The sequence below is a fragment of the Sus scrofa genome, chromosome 11, assembly GCF_054392235.1.
Source record: "Sus scrofa isolate SSC_HxYL_T2T_F1_AM1 chromosome 11, Sscrofa_HxYL_maternal_Yorkshire_Landrace_v2.0, whole genome shotgun sequence".
NCBI lineage: Eukaryota > Metazoa > Chordata > Mammalia > Artiodactyla > Suidae > Sus > Sus scrofa.
In genome coordinates, this window is record NC_139393.1 from 86201287 (window position 1) to 86223329 (window position 22043).

The 22043-nt window shown below is 52.5% G+C and overlaps 1 protein-coding gene across 6 annotated transcripts in view; it reads right to left on the minus strand.

Moving 5' to 3' along the window:
- RASA3 (RAS p21 protein activator 3) overlaps positions 1-22043 on the minus strand; it is a 76909-nt gene that overhangs the window by 30543 nt on the left and 24323 nt on the right. For all 6 annotated transcript variants that reach the window (XR_014820011.1, XR_014820010.1, XR_014820013.1 and 3 more), the window contains exons 2-3: positions 14417-14534; positions 4519-4622 (exon numbers count right to left, since the gene is read on the minus strand). Coding sequence is in view for 1 of the 6 variants with exons in the window: in XM_003131110.6 (XP_003131158.2) it covers positions 4519-4622; positions 14417-14534 (222 nt within the window). In the remaining 5 variants the exon portion in view is untranslated. The remainder of the gene's footprint in view (positions 1-4518; positions 4623-14416; positions 14535-22043) is intronic.

Below are 22043 nucleotides of genomic sequence, written 5' to 3' on the forward strand. Positions count from 1 at the left end.
ATTCAAAACATTCCAAGGGTATAAAATACAGCCAAGAGTAAGCTTCTCTCTTCCCTACTATAGGTTCCCACTTCAGGGTCACTCTGTCACCAGCTTCCAATCTGACCTTCTGGAGATGGACCACACTCAAGAACACACGAGTGTGCACACTGCAAACATGATGGTAATGTTTCTACAGGCTGTCCTGGAGAGCACCTGGTCTTAACCACAAGGTCCCCTTGAATGCGTCTGATGTGTCACACCGCACAGTTGCCCACTCGATCCTGGTGACATCAGGTTACTACATCCCTCTGGGCCTCAGGTTCCACGTGGACAGAGGGGGCGCTGCTTGCTGTCCACCACTAAAAACCCTGTGCATCCCTTCCTCTGATGGTGACTGCAGCTGTCAGGGTCTGTCAGAAGACAGAAGCATGTCAGGTGGCTTGGTGGGGGCATGTGCCATGGGGACCAGGTATGGTAGCGTCAGAGGAGGCAGGAAAGGTAGGCAGCCAGGGTGAGACCTGCAGGATTGCAACTACGGTTGGACCGAAGGAGAGAGAGCCATGTGCCTCCCTGAGACAGGTAACAGAGAACAGGTCCCATCACTCCTGTTTAACCTGGAGTCCTAGCAGGTGTGGAGGCAAGTGGAAGGACAAGGGCCGTAGACTGGAAAGGAAAAAACGTAAGTCTTTACTCACAGAATCTACAGAAGGATCTACAAGAAAAGCTAGCAGGACAGGTGTGTTTAGCGAGACCACAGACTACAAAGTCAATACGTAAAAATCAATTGTATTTGTACATGTAAGTAATGACAATGAAAACTGAAATTGAAGATAACAAGAGCACATTCACAAAATGATGCTTTTTTGAGCCACTGGTGTACAAACCTTAGAAATCTTTGTCTACGCCATCAAAAATATAAAATGCAGGGATAATTTTTTTAAAAATATATAAATATAAACACACACATATATTGTGTTGCAGGATGTGTATTATGAAAATGCATCACAAAACACTGACAGGAGGAGAGAAATTAAAGACCCAAGTACGTGGAGAGACACGTCAGGTTGAAGGCTTGATTTTGTGAAGGTGTTAGTTCTCACATTAAACCACAGATCAATATAGTTATAGTCGTTTTGGAAATTGAGAAGCTGATTGAAAATGTAAATGACAGTTCAAAGGACCTAGAACAGCAAAACGAGCTTGGAAAAGAACAAAGTTGGTGAGCTCATGGAACTGATTTAAGACCTGCCATGAAGATGCAAGAATTGAGACAGGGTGGTACGGGAAAGAAACACAGGTCAGCGAACAGAACAGAGAAGCCAGAAAGAGACGCACACATGTAAAGTCGGCTGATTTTCAAAAGGAGCTAAGGTAATTCAACTAGACATTTGTAAGGAGAAAAACGAACCCTGACTCTTTTTACCTGTCATATGTAAAATTCACTTGAAATAGGTCTAAACCCAAGAGCTAAAACCAAAAGTTCTCTAGAAAAGACAGAAGAAAAATTTCACAACATAGGGTAGGCAAAGATTTCTTAGATATGACTCCAAAAATAGAAATCCTAAAAAAAAAATTTGATAACTTGGACTTTATCAAAATTTAAAACTTGGGCTCTTCAAAAGACGGTGGTAAGAAAATGAAAAGACAGCCACAAACTAGACGACAATACTTACAAATACATACCTGATAACGGAACTACACCCAAAATACATGTTTTAAAAACTTAAAAAACTCAAAAACCACAAGACAACCTAATCAAAAGGGCAGAGGATTTGGACAATTTGCCAAAGAGCTACAGATGGGGAGCAAACTTATGAAAGATGCCCAACATCACTCTTCACCATGAAAACGCATTATTCACCACAGAACCTGCAATAAGACACCACACACACATCAGAGTGGCAAAAATAAATTAACAATAAGAGCTGGCGAAAAAGTGTTGGAGGGAATTCAGAACAGGGCACTCAGGGAAACAGGCTGGCAGTGTGGAGGAGAAACGTTCTCCACCTACGCGTTTGGGCTCCCTGCATCCAGAACGAGAGGCAAGCAGAGTTTGTGACCACGCCTCTCTCAGACAGACGAGGCGGCCAGGACAGCAGCATCTTGACCTGAAGCAATGGCACCGATTTTCAGAGCGGTGACAACGCAAGGCCGACGAGCCCTGAGGGTCGAGGCAGGTGCTGCACTCGGGACGTGATGCCCCAAAGACTGCAGTGAGCTTCGCTCCTGGGCTCCCCAGGGTTGCCTCCGAGCTGACGCGTGTCTGGGCTCCTGGGCTGTCTCAGGTTAACCTGCTTCTGTGGCAGAGAGATTTTCTTGTGTCTGTTTCCTCTCAACTGCCTTCAGCTCAAACAAATCTTCATGCCAAAGGGGCCTAGTTGGGGATGGCGAATTCTGCTGTCCTTTAAAACTCGCGGCACCCGCCAGCAATCCCTCTCTCAGGCCTCCTCTGTAAGAAAGTTGCCAACACAAAGACCAAGACAAGAATGCCTATGACAGCTTTTTGTTCAAATCACTAAAACTGGGCACAACTCCATACCCATCGAGGGCACTTCCCGCAACGGACACCATATGTAAACGATACCGCAATAAACCTGTCTTAGAAACAAAAGACACAAGGTCTCATTTCACCCAGCCCCCTTTAACGGAGAAACTGCAGAAGCCCCTGCCAGCCCCCAGGCTGGAGGGACAAAGTGGGGATGGTGGGGCGAGCCAGACCCCCAAGAAAGCCAGAAGTGGGACAGAGGGGTGCCCCGGTGTCCTGCTCCCCGAGCCCCAGCAGCCCACTCCATCTGGAGAGGTGGCCCTGACCCAGCACAGCCTCAGCCACACTCCACGCGTGCGTCTCCATGGGCCCCTGGGACCTCCCCCGCCTGCCCCCGCTGCAGCGGGGCCCACGTGCATCTGCGCCAGGAGAACCCGTGAGATGCCAACAGATCACACGCGCCGTGAGAAGCTGGTGACACTGTGCTTATTTCTGTGACACAAATTTATACCCTGGAACTTGGTTTCTCATCCTAGTAACAACATAATTACTAGTCATAACTTTAAATTATCTCTAGAGATCCAGACACCCTCTTATTTTTATGGCTGTGAGAACGACAGTGAAAACATTTAAATCTGGTTGCACGCCGACACATCCCAATTTTGAAGCCACCAGGAACTGCTAAACCATGGTTTTGCAGGTTGTTTTCAAAAATAGCAGGTGCCTTAAACAGAACCATTAACAAACATCTTATTTGATTGAGAGATATAACCCCAGAACCAACCTGACAAGGCGCTCTACTTAAAATGTCCAAAGATATTTTAAAACTTCTTTTTCCTTAGGACTATCACTCAAAAAAGCTCCCATGGGCCCCCAAGAATTAGCCAAATCCCTCTTCATCCTGGTTTAACCTGCGCCAACCACCCTGACTGGTGCACCCCGTCCTCCGTCAGGTAGCACATCATCCTCCAACCCACGATGTGCTCCCCTCCTTTCCTCCTTGAACAGACCTTGGCCCCAGGTCACAGGATGTTTGCCCAGCAGATACGAAAGAAACGCTCCCGCAGGTGAAAGTGAGAACACGTGAAAACCCACTCACCAGCCTCCACAGACCATGCGAGAGGCACCATGGCTCTTGGGAGCCGACTCAGGATAAGCCACACGTGACCAAAGGAGCCTGGGTGATGGGGAGGGGAAGGCAGAGGGGGTCAGGACAGGAGCGAGTTCTGGGTGAGGGGCAGAGGGGCCACGAGAAGGTCTTTAGGGAGGGAAGTGGCCTCCGAGATGACCGAAGCCAGTGTGGACACTCCTCTCTCCTCCCACAGCTCTGCCAACTCTTCTCACATCTCCACCAAGGTGACAAATGTTTGCTGTGCACCTTCATCTAAGTGTCTTACCCTCTCTGAGCCTCAATTTCTGCTTCATACAGCAAGTAGAGGTGATACCTAGTTTCTGGGGTGAGTAAAAGCTTCAGTGCTTTCATGCCCATGAAAACACAGGGCCTGCCATGTGGAGGCATCAGCATCTGCATTTCCTTCTAATGATCAGAGTCATCAGAGGAACCCCAACACCTCCAAGAGCACCCCAACACCTCTGAGACCCCCAACACCTCCAAGAGCACCCCAACACCATCACAGCCCCCCATGGTCAAGTGCCAGGGCCAAAGACAGGCAAGGCTAGTATGATGGTCGAAGGGGCCCACAGGAGTCACTGTGGCAGATGCGGGGACCCCACTCTCGCCTTGAAGGACGGCTCTGAAGCCTTTGCAGACATGTCCCAGTGTCCCCACATGAGGCTGTGGGGTGTCATGCTGATGGGGTAGGGCCCAGGACGGCCAGCAAGAGCAGGTGGAAACGCTAGCGTGACTCGCTGGCTCAGACGGGTGCCTGAGAGAGACAGACGCCCGATTCCGTCAGAACAACACCCGTTCGGAAGAGGCAGAGAAATGAAAATACACAAGTAAATGTACGTTGCCTAGTGTAGACGTTCAGTATTTAAATGCACATACGCCACCACCATGAGGAAATGAGGAATGCAGCCGGGGAGCCTACCTATGATGGAGTCCCTCCGGAAGACGTCTCTGTCAAAGACGTAGAAGGACAGGTGACGGAAACTCCGCGGAATCTCGCAGTAGAAGTCTTCTCCATAGAAGGGGCTGCAGAGACAGGGCTGCGTTAGATCCAGCCGGGTGAAGGGCTGCTTCATGACTCAGCAGTGCCACTCTTAGTGGCACATAAGACACTGGCACATGGCAGAATTAACAAAGGTCACAGATCCACACGACTGCATTTCTGGTGGCCTGAGTTGCAGTCATACGGCCCCCATCAGAGGTGTCCACACATGGTCCCGTGAGAAAATGATGAAACCTCCAGAAAGTGACTCCCTCTCAAACACAAGTGCTTGAGGAGTCAGTCCCCCTCTTCCCAAGCACACGCACCATCCAGTTTGGGACCAGCTCAGCACGGCCCAGTCCACCCCCAAAGACCAGGCAGGGTTGGGAGGGGTGTGTGGGCCCGACAGGAGCCCGTGGCCCTGGAGGGCCCAGTGGGAGGGAGGTGAGGTTGGATGACAGACAGGGAGGGAGTGGGACCTGGGGCCGCATCAGAGCTGCAGCTCAGGGCGCTGCTGTCAGAAACACCTAAGAGGTTCTGTGTGGTTTATTGGGCAGCCCGGGTCCAAAGCAGGAGCGGCGCTGTGCCACCCTGAGGCCCAGGCATGGAGAGGAGGAAGCCACCCCACCAGGTCATGTCCCAGGGGACAGACCTTGCAGGCCCTCGGGCACATGTCGTTCTTCCAGTGGCAGGTGTTGGCAGGACCGAGATGGGCCGCCACAGATGAGTCCTGACTCCAGCACCCACCCCTCGCCCGGCCCCATCCCAGAGGGACTGTTTGCACTCTTGGCTGCAAATCAGAATTACCTGCAGAGGTTTTTAGAAAACACACTGCCCAAAGAATCCTCTTGAGAGACAGTCACAGGACTGACACCTTCAAATCCACACCTGCCACCTGCCTGACACAGGGCTGTGACATCAGCCTGTTACAATGGGGGGCATGAATCTCAGCCCCAAGAGGAACGGGAGCACCAGGACAGAGCAGTCCGGCACCTGCACAGCACCCCCACAGGAGACAGCGGCTCCCAGGCCAGCGAGGGCACGACCCCTCACCTGCAGGCACCATCTCCCAGGGGACTGGACTCATCGGCCCCCAAACTTCGCAACGAAGGCATGGCTCTGCACAGAAAGCTGGTTCATAATTAGACTTACACATACATTTTTAGAACCTCCCTGTGTTTTTGCTCCTTCAAGACCTGAATTTTTTTGCTATAAAAAAGGACACTTCCATGAAAAGGAATGATCCCCTTCATTTTAACTAAAAACAAGAAGCTGCTTTTTCTTTTTCTTTCCTTTTCTTAGGGCCGCATCCACAGCATATAGAGGTTCCCAGGCTAGGGGTCTAATCGGAGCTACAGCTGCTGGCCTACACCACAGCCACAGCAACGCCAGATCCTTAACCCACCGAGCAAGGCCAGGGGTCGAACCCGCAACCTCATGGTTCCTAGTCAGATTTGTTAACCACTGAGCCACAATGGGAACTCCTGCTTTTTCTTTTTAAGAATGAAAACCTATTGAGGGTTTTAATTGTAACATCAATATTAGACCCACTAAGAAGCTAGAATGAAAAAGACAGAAATAACACGTTGGTGAGGATGTGGAGAAATCTGAATCCACATCCACTACTTGAGCGAATGTAAAATGGGGCCCTCACCTTCCTAAACGGCACACCCAGAGTAACCGCTGCGGCCCAACAACCCAGGCCCGGGTGTATGCCTCAGAGCGATGAAAACACACGTCCATGCAAAACTGTACCTGAAAGTTTCCAGGCGAAGCAACTCAAATGTCCATCAACAGGTGAGGGACACACAGACAGGACCCCTGACACACTGGTGCCGTCAGCCCCAGCAAGGACGGCCGCTCTGTCCCTCGCTACAACACCGGGTGGACCTTGAAATCGTGCTGCTCAGTGACAGAGGCCGACAAGAGGCCACACGGGGTGTGGTTCCATTTACATAGGGTGCCCAGAACAGGCTCATCTGGAGAGACAGGGCGCGAGGCAGCAGGTGCAGGAGCTGGGACCACACAGGGAACGGGCTTCCTTTTAGGGAGCAGAGGTGCTCTGAAGTTGACTGTGGGGATGGCACACAACTCTGAACATACTAAAACCCACGGAATGTACACATCACATGAGTCAACTACAAGGTACGTGATTATATCTAAATAAAGCTATTTTTCAAAAGCCAAAATTTTAAAAGTGACAAACAGAATTAGCATTCTATATCCTATTTGAGTTTTTTTCCCTCTAAAGATACATGGTACAGAACAAAACAAACACAGTAAAAATAGGGTTACATTATTTACCTGGATACACAGCCTGCTTTTTCCTTTAACATCAGGCTGTGGCCACTTCACAGGCACGCAGAGTTCAAAAGCACCCACGTCTGAGTGGCCACAACTGCAATCTCGGCCCTCCCAAATCTGGACAGAAATTCCTCCCTGATTTCAGAGCCCCGCACGGCCGTCCCGCTGCTCCCTCGGGGCAAATCCCTGTGGTACCTCTGGGATCCGGGGCCCCAGACCCTCCAGGAGGTGGGGGCCAAACTGCCATGGAGTCTCATCAACATTTACAAACTCTGCTAACCTGGTGACCAAAAAACCACTGCCTTCATTCAAAAAGTTTAAATTATCAGTGAGGCTGAATATCTGCCAGATGTTTCTAAGCACTTTTTGTTTCCTTTGTGTTGAAATGTCTTTGGTCCATATTCTATTAAGTGTCCATCTTTTCATAGTCTTCTCAAGTTCAGGGCACTAATCCACGGAGACCTTTTAAATTTGTGTTGCAAATTAAAAGACAGATCCCTGATGCGAGCTCCTGCCATGGACAGGCAGGTCAGCCCACCGCTTCCATCAGGAGCTGAGGGGACCCTGAACAGAGGCCAACATCAGCAGGGTGGTGGCACGGGCGTGCCCCCATGTGCCAGCAAGTGGCCAGACCCCAGCAGAGGCGGCCCGTGCAGTGTCTTCATAGGAGAAGAGCTGGAAGCGTGTTTCTAAGAGAAAAGGAAACGGTGGGCCTTGGGGAGCAGGGTAAAACAGGCTCTCCCTCTGGAGACTCCAAGGGGCCACACAGCCTGAGCCCCGGGTCTCTCTGCGCACAGGTTGGCAACAGACACAGGATTGTGCCAGCTTTTCCATAAAGGGGAAGCATGGCCAGAACACTGCCTGCCTTCAATACCACTGTCTGGCAGGAGAAAACCAGTACACGCAGCACGTCACCTCTGAGGCCGGCCGCAGCGACAAGCTCCCACGGGTGATTCCAGGGAGACGCTCCAGCACGGTTTCACAGCATCCGGCAAACCCTCGTTGGGAAAAGAGAAAAGCCCCTGACAAGGGAAGCTGCCCGCCCCTCCCTGCCTGAGCCCAGATGTCCCGGCAGGGCCCCTGGGACGGAAGAGTCACTTCCCAGCATCTGCACCCCCCCCCCACTCCAGCCAGACACGAGGTTCGCTCCTGAGAAAAGGGCCTGGCCTTCCCCATGGTGTGCGGTGTCTGTTTCCCAATCCAGCAGGGCGGGGAGGGCAGGAGCTGCCCCATCCGGGGCGGGCGCTGGGCGGGGGGGGGGGGGGCGGTGTCGCTCGTGGGAACCACGCTGTGCTCAAGGGCCAAGAGTCACGGATATGCCCCCGAGTAACTGCCGCCCAGCAGTTAGGGCCCAGAACAGGGACCGGGCCCATGCAGCGGCCCAGGAGGGCTGGGAGCCAAGCAGGCAGGGCCAGTTTCCAAGGGGTTCCGAAGGCTCGTGAGCCACTACCTAAAACCTGCGTTAAAAGCTCTGTGTTCACGGGACAAGAGCGGGGCGGGGGGGGAGGGGGGGAAGAATCCCGCAGCTGTGGGTGCTCAGGGTCCCGTGATCCGCAGGCCACACCCAGCGCTGGGAAGGCCAGGCAACAGCAGATCCGGCAGATCCGAGACTCCTGTGGGTTCTCAGAGGCAGGAAAAGCGTTTTTGGTTTCTTCTAAGTCCTTCTCTCACTTCCTTTAAATGGTGATTTGAAAACTTTAAAATGCCTGAGCAACTCAGACCCTCAGCATCTGTGAGTCTGAATTACAAAAGCTTTTTCCTGAGCTCCACAGGGAGCCTCCTCTCACCCTGAGTTCTAGGTCCAGCCTGACTGTCTTCTTTCGGGGACAGGATGAAGAAACCCTGACTTGATCAGGGACCAGAGGGTGGAGTCAGCCCCCCCAACCCCAGGAGCAGGCTCTGAACTCAGATCAGTTTTCACAAACGCTGGGGAAGCAGCATCCCACCTGGACCCCACCTGGGCCAATGCGGCCCGCAGGATGAGGCCGGATCACCAGACACGAGGGGACCTGGGGCCCCGGCCCGCAGGCAGCTTGGCAGTGCCCTCTGGGTTGAGAAACGTGCTCCAGGAGCTTCAGATGCTGCCCCAGAAGCACCAAGACCCTGGCCAGACGTCTGTGCCTGAGCCTGAGCCAGCATGGGTGACCTACAGCCCGTGGGCCCCTCCCCAGGACCAACGGGGGAGCGTCCTCCCTGCCTGGGGCTCCCCGGGATGGGGGGCTCACCTAATCGAGATGGTGGAACTTCTGAGCCTGAGGCCTGCGTTTATATCAAAGAGACTTTTCTTGGCTTTGACTTGGGAAGTTAGAAAAGAGTGTTGGGAGAGAGGATCCCATTTGTACAGTCTCGTAATTTCAAAGTTGGTGTTTTCTAGTCAACAGCTTGGTTCTCATTAAAAACATCTGAGAAAATGAAGTCTTTCTTCCCAAACCACAGACTTCCTCTGGTCCCTTTCAGATTCTAACCCCAAACAGCTTCTCCCTCCTGAAGACTGCAGGGGCCTTTCTGGGCTTAGTCATTTCCACACAACAGCCCTATTTTCTGAACAATCTGCATCTCTCTGTGAACAGAAGGACCCTCTCAAGTCGTTGACCCACATGCTCCTTCTGACTCCACAGCGGAAGCTCCCACCCATCCGCTGGGAACAGCCTTTCATTTGGGAACGTTCTTGGCGAGAATGAAAGGATTGGAGAGTCTGTAATTACACCCAAATCGGTGAACATGACGATGGGCTGGCTGCTGCTTCATTCTGCTCTGGAAAGCAGTTATTTTACTAACATCTAAATTTTAAATTAAAAAAATTCAAGGAGTTCCCATCATGGCTCAGCGGTTAGAGAACCCGACTAGCATCCATGAGGACATGGGTTCGAGCCCTGGCCTCGCTCAGTGGGTTAAGGATCTGGCATTGCTGTGAGCTGTGCTATAGGTCGCAGATGTGGCTCTGATCCCGCATTGCTCTGGCTGTGGTGTAGGCCAGCGGCTATAGCTCTGATTCGACCCCTTAGCCTGCGAACCTCCACATGCTGCAGGTGCAGCCCTAAAAAGACAAAAAAAAAAAAAAAAGAAAGAAAGAAAAGAAAAAATTCAGATGAAAGAAGTCATGGGCGCAATTTGTAACCCGCCTCATTGCTTGACAGACACATAAGCACCATAGGGCCAACTAACGGGAGGGGCTGAGATGGGGAGGCGGGATGGGCTGGCCGACACCACAGCCACAGCAATGCAGGGTCAGTCGGGTGGAGCATGAGGGAGACACAGGGCATGGGGGTCAGAGCCCAACGCCCTGACCACCTTCCCCTGGAGAAGGGCAGTAGGGATGTGTCCTCCGTCCTTCTTCACACCCCACCTGCACTTCACACTGACCGAAGACAGACCACGCTGGGCAGTGCCGACCCTCATTGCTGCGGGAGGGCCCCCTGGACTATGCCCCTCGGATGGGGTCAGGCCCCGGCAGGTCCTTCAGTGCAGAGATCAGGCCTAGGCCCTTTGTCTCCTACAGCGACTTTGCCAGAAGAATGACCAAGCCTCTCGGTGATGCAGAGCCTGGAGTCAGGCCATGACACAGGAGGGGAGAAGCCACTCTGAGCCTGAACACTGCCCACATGGTGGTCCATCTAGCGGGCAATGCCTGCCTTGTTTTCCAGGTGTGTCCCCCTCTTCTGCCCTCGCAGCTGCCATGTGAGTCTGGGTCTTGTGCCCCCAGACATGCCCGTCAAGGCCACAAGCTGCATTACTACTTTAATCCTGTGGCCTTCATGTGGCCCCTGGCCTGTGGACATCCTTCTACCCTCTGCGTCTCTAACTCTCTCTCTCACGTTTTCTATTTCTTGGTGTCTCTGGGGTGTATTCCAAATTTCCTTTCTAATCCACCAAATTTCCCTTCAGCCATGTCTAATCAGCTATTTAATTCATTTAGAGGTTTCCTCTAAATCCTTGCGGTCTTCATTTCTGGACATTCTACTTGGCTCTTTTACAAATTAGGTCAGGCTTTCCTTGTCAATCTTATTATTTTAAATCCACTCAACTTTGTTCGTGGACATTCTGCAAACTCTCCAGGTCTGATTCTGCTCTCTGCTGTTTCTCTTGGTAAACGCACATGATGCTTCTTTTCCGTGCTCTTTGTGCATTTTCTCCTCTGAGCTCAAGTTCCCTGGAATATTGTACCACAGAGTCCTGAGGCCCAGATCAAAGGACAGGATTGGATTTGCTTTTGACTGGCCACAGTTGCTTCAGCAGGCATTACAAAGTACTAATCCAGAACTGCATGAACCTACTGCATGAACTGTGAGTTTGGACACAGATGTCCTATGGATTCAGGCTACACACTCACAAGAGCCAGATTTTGGTTTCAAGTATTTAGCACGAAGTGGAGGTACAATTTTCCTTGCTAACCTCTTTTATGGAGCAGTTGTTTGCTTTTGCCCTTACATGGTAGAGTCGAGGTCTGGGGCTGACAGCTTGCCTCTGATCAGTGTGAATAAGGTTTTTGCCTCAATACTAAATGGCCACACACGCCCATATTTTTAAACCATTTTTAACTGAAGTATAGTTAGCTTACAATGCTGTGTTAGTTTTAGATATATAGCAAAGAGATTCACTTATACACACAAATGATTAAAATATGTACATATAAGTATTCTTTTTCAGATTCTTTTCCCATATAGGTTATCAGAGAATACTGAGTAGAGTTCCCTATATATAATTGTGTGAGTATGTTAATCCAAAACTCTTTATTTATCCCTCCTGCCCCACGTTTCCCTTTTGGTAACCATAGGTTTGTTTTCAAGGTCTGTGAGTCTGCTTCTCTTTTGTAAATAAGTTCATTTGTATCACTTTCTTAGATTACAGATAAAAGTGATATATCTGTGTTTGATTTACTTAGTATGATAATCTCTAGCTGCATCTCTGTTGCTGCAAATGGCATTATTTTGTTCTTTTTTATGTGTGTAATAAAATTTCATTGTGTGTGTGTACCTATCTCATCTTCATTATCCATTCCTCTATTGATGGACATCTAGGTTGATTCCATGTCTTGGCTGTTGTGAATAGCACTGCTATGAACACTAGGCACTACTGGGGTGCATGTAACATTTCCAGTTAGAGTTTTCACCTTTTCCAGATATATCTCCATGAGTGCGATTGCTGGATCACATGGTAGTTCTATATTTAGTTTTTAAAGGTACCTCTATACTATTCTCCACAGTGATTGTACCAATTTACATTCCCACCATTGTAGGAGGGCTCCCTTTTCTTCACATCCTCGCCAGCATTTATTATTTGTAGACTTTTTGATGATGGCCATTCTGACTAGAGTGAGGTGATACCTCATTGTAGTTTCGATTTGCATTTCTCTAATGATTATTAATATTGAGTATCTTTTCATGTGTCTGTTGGCCATCTATCTGTCGTCCTTGGAGAAACATCTATGTAGGTTTTCTGACCATTTTTTAATTGGGTTTTTCTTTTATATTAAGCTGTATGAGTTGTCCATATATTTTGGAAATTAATCCCTTGTCAGTTGCATTGTTTGCAAATACTTTCTCCAAATCCATAGGTTGTCTTTTCATTTTGTTGAGGCTTTCCTTTGCTATGCAAAAGCTTTTTTTTTTTCTGTCTTTTTGCCTTTTCTATGGCCGCTCCCACGGCATATGGGGGTTCCCAGGCTAGGGGTCTAATCGGAGCTGTAGCCACTGGCCTACACCACAGCTCACGGCAACGCTGGATCCTTAGCCCGCTGAGCAAGGCCAGGGATCGAACCTGCAACCTCATGGTTCCTAGTCAGATTTGTTAACTACTGCACCACGATGGGAACTCTGATATGCAAAAGCTTTTAAGTGTAATTAGTCTCATCTGTTTACTGTCCCATGTTTTCTAAACTCTTGGAATTATTTTGTGTAGGTTTGTCTCTTTCTTTGCTGTTAGTTTTAACTTTCTGCCTCTAGCACGCCTCTCCTTATCTGGCGTATGAGATGAGCGCTCAATAAATATTAATTGAGCTAAGGCATAAACTAACCTTTTAAAAACGAAGCTTACTGAATGTGTCTGTAGGAGAGCATGGACAGTCTGAGAAGGAGCTGGAAGCCCTGATGGGCTGGGGTATCACGTCAGTGTACACGCTGGAGTGAACTGGTGTCTCGAGACGCGGCTCCGAGGGCCGCCCCCATTCTGGCGGCATCGCAGGCGGCTGATTTCCCGGGAGAGGCGGTGCTACCCCAGCACCATTTTCGCTGGCTCTCCGCTCCCCTTCCCTGCTCCAGAAACGCAGGCTCTTGTGCCGCCACAACCAGAAATCAAGGTTTCCATTTCTAAACTTGTCAGAAATATTTTCAGATGGTCCCCATTTCTCGGCCTCAGCTGAAACAGAGGTTCGGAACCCCGGAGCTCCCACCCAGCAGGGAGGCAGAGACCGGCTTCCAATCCTCTAACATGAACCGTTTAAACACACAAAGGACTTTTCTCACAGTCAGCCAACGGACGTAACCCTTGCAGGTGACAATGGCCTTGTCACCACCAACCTCAAAGCCACAACTGGCCCCTGACAAACTCCTCAGTCTTCTCGTTTTCCTTCAACAGATGACCTCGGAGAACCTGGGTGTGAACTAAGACCACCGACAACTCGGTCGTGGCTGCCCCGCCAGCGCCAGTGGCAACGGTGCCGACAAAGAAGGGACATGTCCCCACATTTGGGGGCAGAAGAGCTGAACCGTTTCTCAGTGTTAAATTCTTCAGTCACCAGAACGTGTTGTTGGCTCCCACTCAGAGGCGGGAATATTCAAGGATGTAATTCATCTGCTAAAAATGTTCTCAAGCTCAAAATAGCTCTTTGGATGGACCCACACAACCCACAACACTGGGCCCAAGGGCTGGGCGCTGTCTGCACACGCTCCAGAGCCACTCACACGCCTGGGGCCCCCGCTCCCAGACTCCACCCACTAGTCCCCGCCCACACCGGGGTAACTGCTGTGACCGTAGGGTGCCACCACTTCCTCCCCCAGGGTGCGGTCCAGGGCTGGTGGGAACCGCAGAGGGTGCCCCGCCCTACACATCCTGGGGACATCTGTACCTTACCAGGCTCTCAGTGACTCTCACCCAAGCTGAAGCCAAGAATGCTGAAGCATTTCTCAATCTTAAGACCTATGAGATGCTGCCCCTCTCACCCAACCCCTCTCTCTCTCAAAGTCTGTCCCCATGTGCTCTCTGGGTCTCTGAGCTCCAGGTACAGTTCCTCCAGCCCCTCCTGGGCGCCTCTTTAGAAAGAGAAAGACGGTAAAGGTCTCCCCAAATATTTACCCTCTCGGAATCCCTGACTTGGACACTTTGGCGCCTACACACTTGTCCCTCCCGCATGTCTCGGTGGACCAGAGTACGCAGTGCTCTGTCCCTTCCTGCTCTGTGCTGGGTGCTCAGGGACCAGAGCCCAGCTGCTGTTGCCCCATCCACTGCGCCTCACTCAGGAGCGGGGGATGGACAGCCTGGGGGACAGTCTCCAGGTGGCAGGCCAGCCAGCACCAAGAAAAGCAGCAGCAGGCATTACCAGAGTGACTTCTCCACGATTTTGGTCCTGAAAACCTCCTCTTGGTCCAGGTTCACGGTGCAGTAACAGTCTCGCATCTTGTTTGGCCCTGGGTACGTGGGAAGATTTTTGGCTTCACCTGGAAAACAAATTAAATATGTCATCCGTTTATCACAGAATTATCCAGTGTCCTTGCTGATCACAGACACCTTGCCCAGTAACAGGTTTATTTTACAGCAGTGCACCAGCCCGCTTCTGTTCACTCCTGGGCTCCTCCTAAGGCTTTGGTTCTCTTGCCCCCACAAGTCCATGTTGATGAGAGAACCATCTGTACTATTGAAACACAAGGTAACCTACACATTAACCTCTAAAACAAACGGATAAGAGAAGGAAGCCATTGGCCTAGGAATTACAGATTATTTGTTGTCTTTTACCCACATTAGTCCCTTTAATAATTGTAACATTTAACTTTCAGTCAGATACATAAAAATTAAGATGCATCCCCTAACCAGCTCCAAGGGTATAGCTCCTCGGCCCTCCCAGTTGCCGTGAAGCCCTTCAGCTGGCAACACTGAAACTCTGCACCCACCAAACATCGGCTCCCCATTTCCTCTTCCCCCAGCCCCTGGCCCCCCCTTCCAGCTTCTGCATCTATGAATCTGACAACTCCAGGAAGCTCGTAGAAGCTCGTAGAAGGGGGCTCACAGGCACCTGCGGCCCGCAGCACAGGGTTTTCAAGCCGCAGCCACACCAGCCAGGATCCCTGTCCTCTTTAAGCGAACATTTTTCTCTACACTCCCCCCTGCCCCTCTGTATTTTGAACTTCATTTGATAGTATTAGGTCCAAGTTGGGGCCCTCTGAAAGAGAAGGCCTCTGTTTCTTTGATGTGTGAACTGGGACCGAGTAGCCAGTGAGAGACTCCAGGAAGGATGCGCTGCTGTGGGCCGGCTTCTCCGCCACGGCCACCGAGGGGTCAAGGGAGGCACCGTAGGGCAGCTGGCCCGTGAAGCACCCTGGATGCCAGGACGCCTGCCTTGACCCTGGGTCTGTCTGGAGACTCCCTCAACCCAAAGCTGGGAGCAAGCATAGGCTGCAGGTCCATGGCCTTCAACCTGGAGGAGAAGCCCCCTCCCTGGAAGGGAGGAACGAACTCCGGCCTCCCACAGCCTCCGCCCCCACCCGGGCCCCGCAGCCACCGGCTCAGCACCCACCAGCCCAGCCCAGGCACAGCCGACACCTGTTAATACCACCCAGGGCCAGACTCCTCCTCTGGTTAAAACTGAAGGAAAAACAGTAACAGAAAGCAAAGCAGACCCAGAGCAGAACTTCCTCAGAACGCAGCGCCCAGCACAGCCACACCTACCACCCATACACACACGCTCACACCGCACCCGGTGAAAGATGTGCAAGCTTCACTCACAACCTCCAGAGGCAGAGAGGAGCTCGATTTCTTCAAGCCTCTCTTTCTAACTTTTCATTAACGCCATCACCTGGAACCCTGAGCAGACAAGTTAGCGCGAGTCTTTCAGTCACCGGAGGGGTGGTCTCCGTGCCAGTGAATCTTACTTCGGATGCACTGAGTAGAGTCCCTAACAGGACCAGCTGCCACCTCCTGCCCACACGAGTGAAACACCAGGCCTGCCCTGGGGACCTCGGCTTCTCCACCGTCAAAGCAGAGCACACTGTCCTCTAAGCCCTGGCCCCGGAACTTCTCCCCAGGAACCATCCAGGACCACCAATGACTCTCAGCTGGAGAAGAAAAAGGAATAATGGATGTGCCCAGCATCGCCTCTGACACAAACGGGAGTAAAACAGCAATGACACAGCGCTGGAGCAGCCGGCCCTGTTTCTAGGCACACGGGCCAGGCTGCTGTCCCCAACCCTCGGTCAGGGTGACTGCAGCCTGGAAGAGCCAGATACACAGGCAGCAGGGGCTCCAGCTTGACGGGGAGAGGGGAGAGCCACGTGCGGACACTGCACCTCCCGGAGGGGGCGGGGTGGTCCCCGTGGCACCGCTAGGTTCAGCCCTGATGAGGAAGCCCACTGCCCTCGAGGGGCAGCCACACCATCCACACCCCAAGTGGGTTGTCGGAGGTGGAACCAGCCCGGTCACATGGCAGCCAGTCACCTCCAGGAACCTGACCTGGTTTGTTGCTCTTACGGCCTCAGTGGACCAGGCGGCCGGGGATTGGGGGAGCAGCATGAGGCTGATGGCTCTCACAGCCAGCCATGAGTCTGGGACTTCAAATCTACCTCGTCCACACAGTTTGGGAATTTGTTCTTTCCTACAAAGTGTGCTGGTTTTCAACTCAACTACTGGCACACCCTGTAAGTAACGCCTGAACAGGTGTGCGAGCCCAGCACTCTGGAGAGCAACCCCCGGCACCCAGGGGCCCCCGTGCACAGGGGCGGGACCCAGGGATCACATCCTGGCACGCCGTCTTCATGCAGGCCCCTGGTCACTCCAGACACTTGATGGATCTACACATTCTGGTAGACGATACAGCTCATTGTAACGACACAGAAGATCAGCTTCGTCATTAAAACAGTCTATTTTCTTGAACAGATTTTTGACTGCCTTGCTACTGTATGTTAGCACTTGATACTAAATAGAACAAAAGTCTGTAAAACAAGATGAGGCTGCATTTCTGAATCAAGTCACAAGCAGCCTCCTTATTGCACTGATCAGAGGTCAGGGAGGTGGCCAGACCCTGCAGAACATGGCGACATCAAGGGCGTGATACAGGAACACTCACATGCATTTCCTCCAACTTCCAAAAGGAACAGGTAACAACATAAAAGACAAGAATAAAATAAGGCTGTGAAAGTGGAAAGTCAACGTTTAACATGTGATGGTTAGGAAAGTTACACGTATTGAGCCCCAAAAGGAGTGGCCCAATGACCCACTGGGCTGAGCTTCCTAGCAGCAAAGGTGCAAATGGGAATACGGCAGAACATGTAACTCTCATAATTTACCTAAAAATGAAACACACCAGACCTCCACAAGCAAACACCATGAAAAGCGGGACCAGCATGTCTTCAGAGAAGACTTGGCAACAGATGCATAAACATGCTCAGGGGCCATTTATTCTCTGTCCCCTGCTGGGGGGTGGGGAGGGGTGACGACCCACTGGGGGATGCGCTCAGCAGGAAGGGGCGCCAACGGGCCTTGGGCTCTGTGCCAAGGACTTCAAGCACCAGGAGTCCCGGGGAAGAGCCGCCGAGGCCCCACTGTGCAGGGACCGAGAGGCATGGAGACCTCCGCCACCCCCAGGAGCCCCCTGCCCTCTGCTCACTCACCCACCCTCCCGGCCCGGGACCTAGCTGCTGTGACTGGTCTCCTTTCTTCTCCGCGCCCAGCACCCCAGCAGCACCCGGCAGGTATTCGTTCTAGCGAGTAAGGGAGAGGCCACCACGTGCTGACACTCACCAAGTGACAGCAAGGCAGTCAAAGTGCCCTCTGCTCCTCTGACTAAGGGGGGGACTCCAGCCTCCCTCCCTCTGGTCTGGGTGGCCTCAGGGCCCTGACTGACCAGCAGGGACTGCAGGACTTTCAGGGGGAGGGCACAGCCCTGAGCGTCTACCCTCGTCTCCTCCAGATACCCTCTGTGTTCACAGCTAGCAGGCCAGACCCAAGGCCACCGCTGGAGGGACCAATACGGGTGCCGGCCTGACCTCCCACTGCCTGGGTGGGGGCCATGCCATGTGCACGCAGGGCAGCCCACACATAGGCCGACTGCCACAGCTCCAGCCAGGCCTCGCATCCAGCCAAACTGCTGCTGAACCCCAATCCCTGCCCCACTATTGGGAGACAAAACGACAGAGGCATCCTAGGCCTCTGGGGCAGCCACACCCAGACCACACCGTGTGGTCAGTCTCAGACCCTCACGAGGCTCCAGGTGGAGCTGCCCCTCCAGCCCAGCCCCTCTACGTACACAGCAATGAGCTGAGCACCCAGGAGACTCCAGGCCCCCAGGTGGGGTACCCTGCCCTGTGCACTTGCTGCATTTTGACTCTGACCCAAAGTACCCCTGACTAGAGAAGAATAACAAAGTGGCACAGCTGTGCAGCCAGGGGACAGCCCGGGATCTAAAGGACCATCACCTGCTGGGTGAGTACAGCCGGGGCCAAGCCCCTCCCTGTCCCTACCATCAGCCTCATTAGCAGGGAGCCGCCCAGCCACCGGGGACCTTCCTGTCCTCCCATCACCAGCCTCACGCTTCTCCTAGAAAAAGCCTGGGACACCTGCTTCTCGTTGGTCAGGAACCTTCTGAGCGTCTTTCCCAGTGGGCCACCAGCACTGTCATAATGTACACACAGATCCCTGACCCAGTGCGAGGCCCTGGCGCGGTGACTGAGGGCCACCCTGGGCTGGCACTGAACTTCAGGTCTCAGCCGGGGGCTGTTGGCCAAAGGCACTACACTCCCAACACAACAGTTCTGAAATTCTGGATTAGATGAAGCCATTGAAAAACAGTGACTTCAGGAGTTCCCACTGTGGCTCAACGGTAACGAACCCGACTAGTATCCATGAGGTCTCGGGTTCAGTCCCTGGCCTCGTTCAGTAGGTTAAGGACCTGGCATTGCTGTGAACTGTGGTGTAGGTTGTAGATGCAGCTCAGATCCCGTGTTGCTGTGGTCATGGAGTAGGCTGGCAGCTGCAGCTCTGATTCCACCCCAAGTCTGGGAACCTCCATATGCCTGGGTGTTGGCCCTAAGAAGACTAAATAAATAAAAAAATAGTGACTTCACTTTTTTCCAATCAAGAACTCCCACTACTTTTGAAAACTCAAAAAACCAGTCATGCTGGGCCACTTGCCCTCGTAATGGTCACCAGCTCAGGACAGCCTCTCTCAGGGGCACCTGCCTGCCCTCCTCATGGGCTGTGAGCGTCAGCATCTATCACTCTGAACAAGAAATGCCACTGCCCCTAAGGCTTCATGGAAGCATCGCCAAAGGACAAACGCCAGGTCCCCAGCCACAGGTGGGTCTGCTCTACCCCAGCGGATGGCTCGCCCTTTGCAGCCCCAGGCTGTCGGCCCAGACACAGCGTCCGCCTCCCCCCACGGTGTAGGCTCCAGTTCACCTCTGTCAACGCGCACTTCGGGCTGGATTGTGTGTGGGCCACGGGGCAGGGGGGAGGTAATTCAGGGCACAGATCTGTGGCTCCCCTGCAATTACAAAACGCAGGGTGGCACTGCCCACCCAGCTGCCCGGCTGTGCTCCCACCTCAGGGGCTGCAGAGCAGTCTCCACCGGAGCCCGCCCGGCTTCCGCATGGCTGAAAAGGAGAGACTGCACAGGGCAGGTGTGCCCACCTCCCCACCCTGGCTGTCCCCTCAGCCCTGTCATGCAGATGCTCCCTGAAGAGCTCAGTGGGACCCCTCTGCTTGAACTGTGGGCCGGGGGCACGGGTGTGGAGGTGGGGGTTGGAACCTAAAGCAGAGTTTAGGTTTCTGGACAAGAGACAAAGCTTAAGGCACTAAGAGTGCCAGGTGGAAAATCATCCACTTCTCCATTCTCAGACTGAGTCTCTGGACGACAGCACACCCTAGCATCATTTAGCTCTTCCATCGGAACTGAATTCTACCTCTTCCGCACCTTTTCAACACACAAAACATGAGCTAACTCTGCTTTCACTTAGACTGCGCGAGAAAAGCATGCTCCGCTCTCTTGCGCTTCTCCAGTTAAGCTGGAAACGAAAACGGAGCTCCGGGCAGTAACTCCATCCTGGAATAAAAGCTGTAAAACTGAGTCAAGGGAAAAAGAAACCACTCATTCCCTTTGATTCTAGAATGTTGTGTTTAATGGGTACTTCTGATTCCTTGGAAAATGAAATTTTGTGTCTCTGTTTGTGAATTACTTCTTCACCTAATGCTGCACTGCTATCTAAGGGCTGCTAAGACCAGAAGAGAGTAAGGGGCATTCATTGCTGCCACCTCAATGCTGGGGACACATGAAAGCCACCTCTGAAGGGGTGAGGAGAAAGGGCCCACTCCCAGCCAGGGCTCCCTCCTGGGCGTTGGGGCTGGGCGGGAGGAGGACCATGTGACGTCACACAGTCCACGGGCCTGGTGAGCGGTGTGGACGACAGCAGGTGGGTCAGCACTGCTCCTGGGTGACTGCTCCCTGCCCTGATGAGCCGTGCCTGCGCTCGGCCTCCGAGACCCGTCCCTTGAGCTGCCCCACTCCCCCTTGGTGCCTGCACAGTGACCTTCTCTGGCGCCTCGGTCTCTCCCGTGTGTGAACCCCTCAAAGAAAGGAGCCAAGTCTGAACAACCCCGAATTCTCCTGAGAAGCATGGCCTCGCCCCACGCCCCAGCAGAACTGCCCACGTTGGCGACACAACACCTCACTCGAGAGCCAGATTGCCCAGCGGGCCCGCGTGTGGCCAGGGCATGCTCAGCCATGGCACCTCACAGGGTGGCTGCCCAAAGGAGACTCTCCTCGGCCTCCGGAGCAGACACGGAGGAGAGAGCCTGTGTCCACTTCTGGAGGAAACCAGAGGTTCCAGAAGCCTGATCTACATCAGGCATGGTGGACAGAGATGAAAACATTCTGTTTTTGTAGATGTCCTTTAAATTTTGCTTTCGTTGCTCAGTAATAACAGGTTAGTGGTGCCTGGTAGAAAATTCCCACTTGAGGAACCCAAGATCAAACGTTATGATTCTCTTACAGCCCCCAGCCCTGCCAGGGACCCACTCTCCAGAAACAGCCGCTTACTATTTTCCATTCCTTAGTTCTTTGAGCAAGCACCATACATTTAAATAGCAGCCTCACTGTTCTGTCTCAGTGCATCAATTTAAAACCATCTGTCAACTCCCTGCTATGAAAGATGAGGAATTTAGGCTCATAAACCCTCCCTACCCTACTTCCCAATCTCTGTTACTAAACTTCCTTTTACATTGTCAAGTATTTAACATTTCATCCTGTTCTGTACCTACAACTGTCTCGCCTACTTTCTTTTTTTTAAATTTTATTTTATTTTACAGCTGCAGCTGCAGCTCACGGACGTTCCGGGCCAGGGACTGACTCTGAGTCACCGCTGCGGAACACCAGGTCCTTACCCACTGCACGGCCCAGGATCGAACCTGCCCTCCCAGTGACCCACGCGGCTGCAGTCGGATTCTTAACCTCTGCGCCACGGCAGGGCCGCCTCACTTACTTTCTTTGTAGGTTGGTTCTGATATTTGGACCCCGCAGTATCGTTTACAGCGTCAAGACTCTGCCACACTTGTTGGGACTGGGCCCCGAGCCCAGAGGTGCACTGTGGTCGCTTCATGCCCCTGGCACCTGGCGCCGTCACCCAGACACAGCTGCCTCCTCCTGGGCCCACGTTTCGCTCCTTTCCTTTGTCTGGAGCACCTCCCCTCTCACTCTGTTCTGCCCAAGGGTTCTCGCACTTGGCAGAGTGCAAATCCAGGGCTCAAACTATTCTTCCCGCCTGCCTGGTAAGGCCCAACTCCATTGCAAGAGCTCCTCAAATGCGCCAAGTGGCCCCAACTCCAGGTCCAGCCTCATCCTCCTTCTCAGACTGTGATGCACCAGCCCCATTGCTCCTGGAGATCTGGGGAGAAACGCAGGCTAACAAGTCACATGCAGGGCCACACACTCTTGAGGGGACAGGAACTGCTCTGCTTCCACTGGT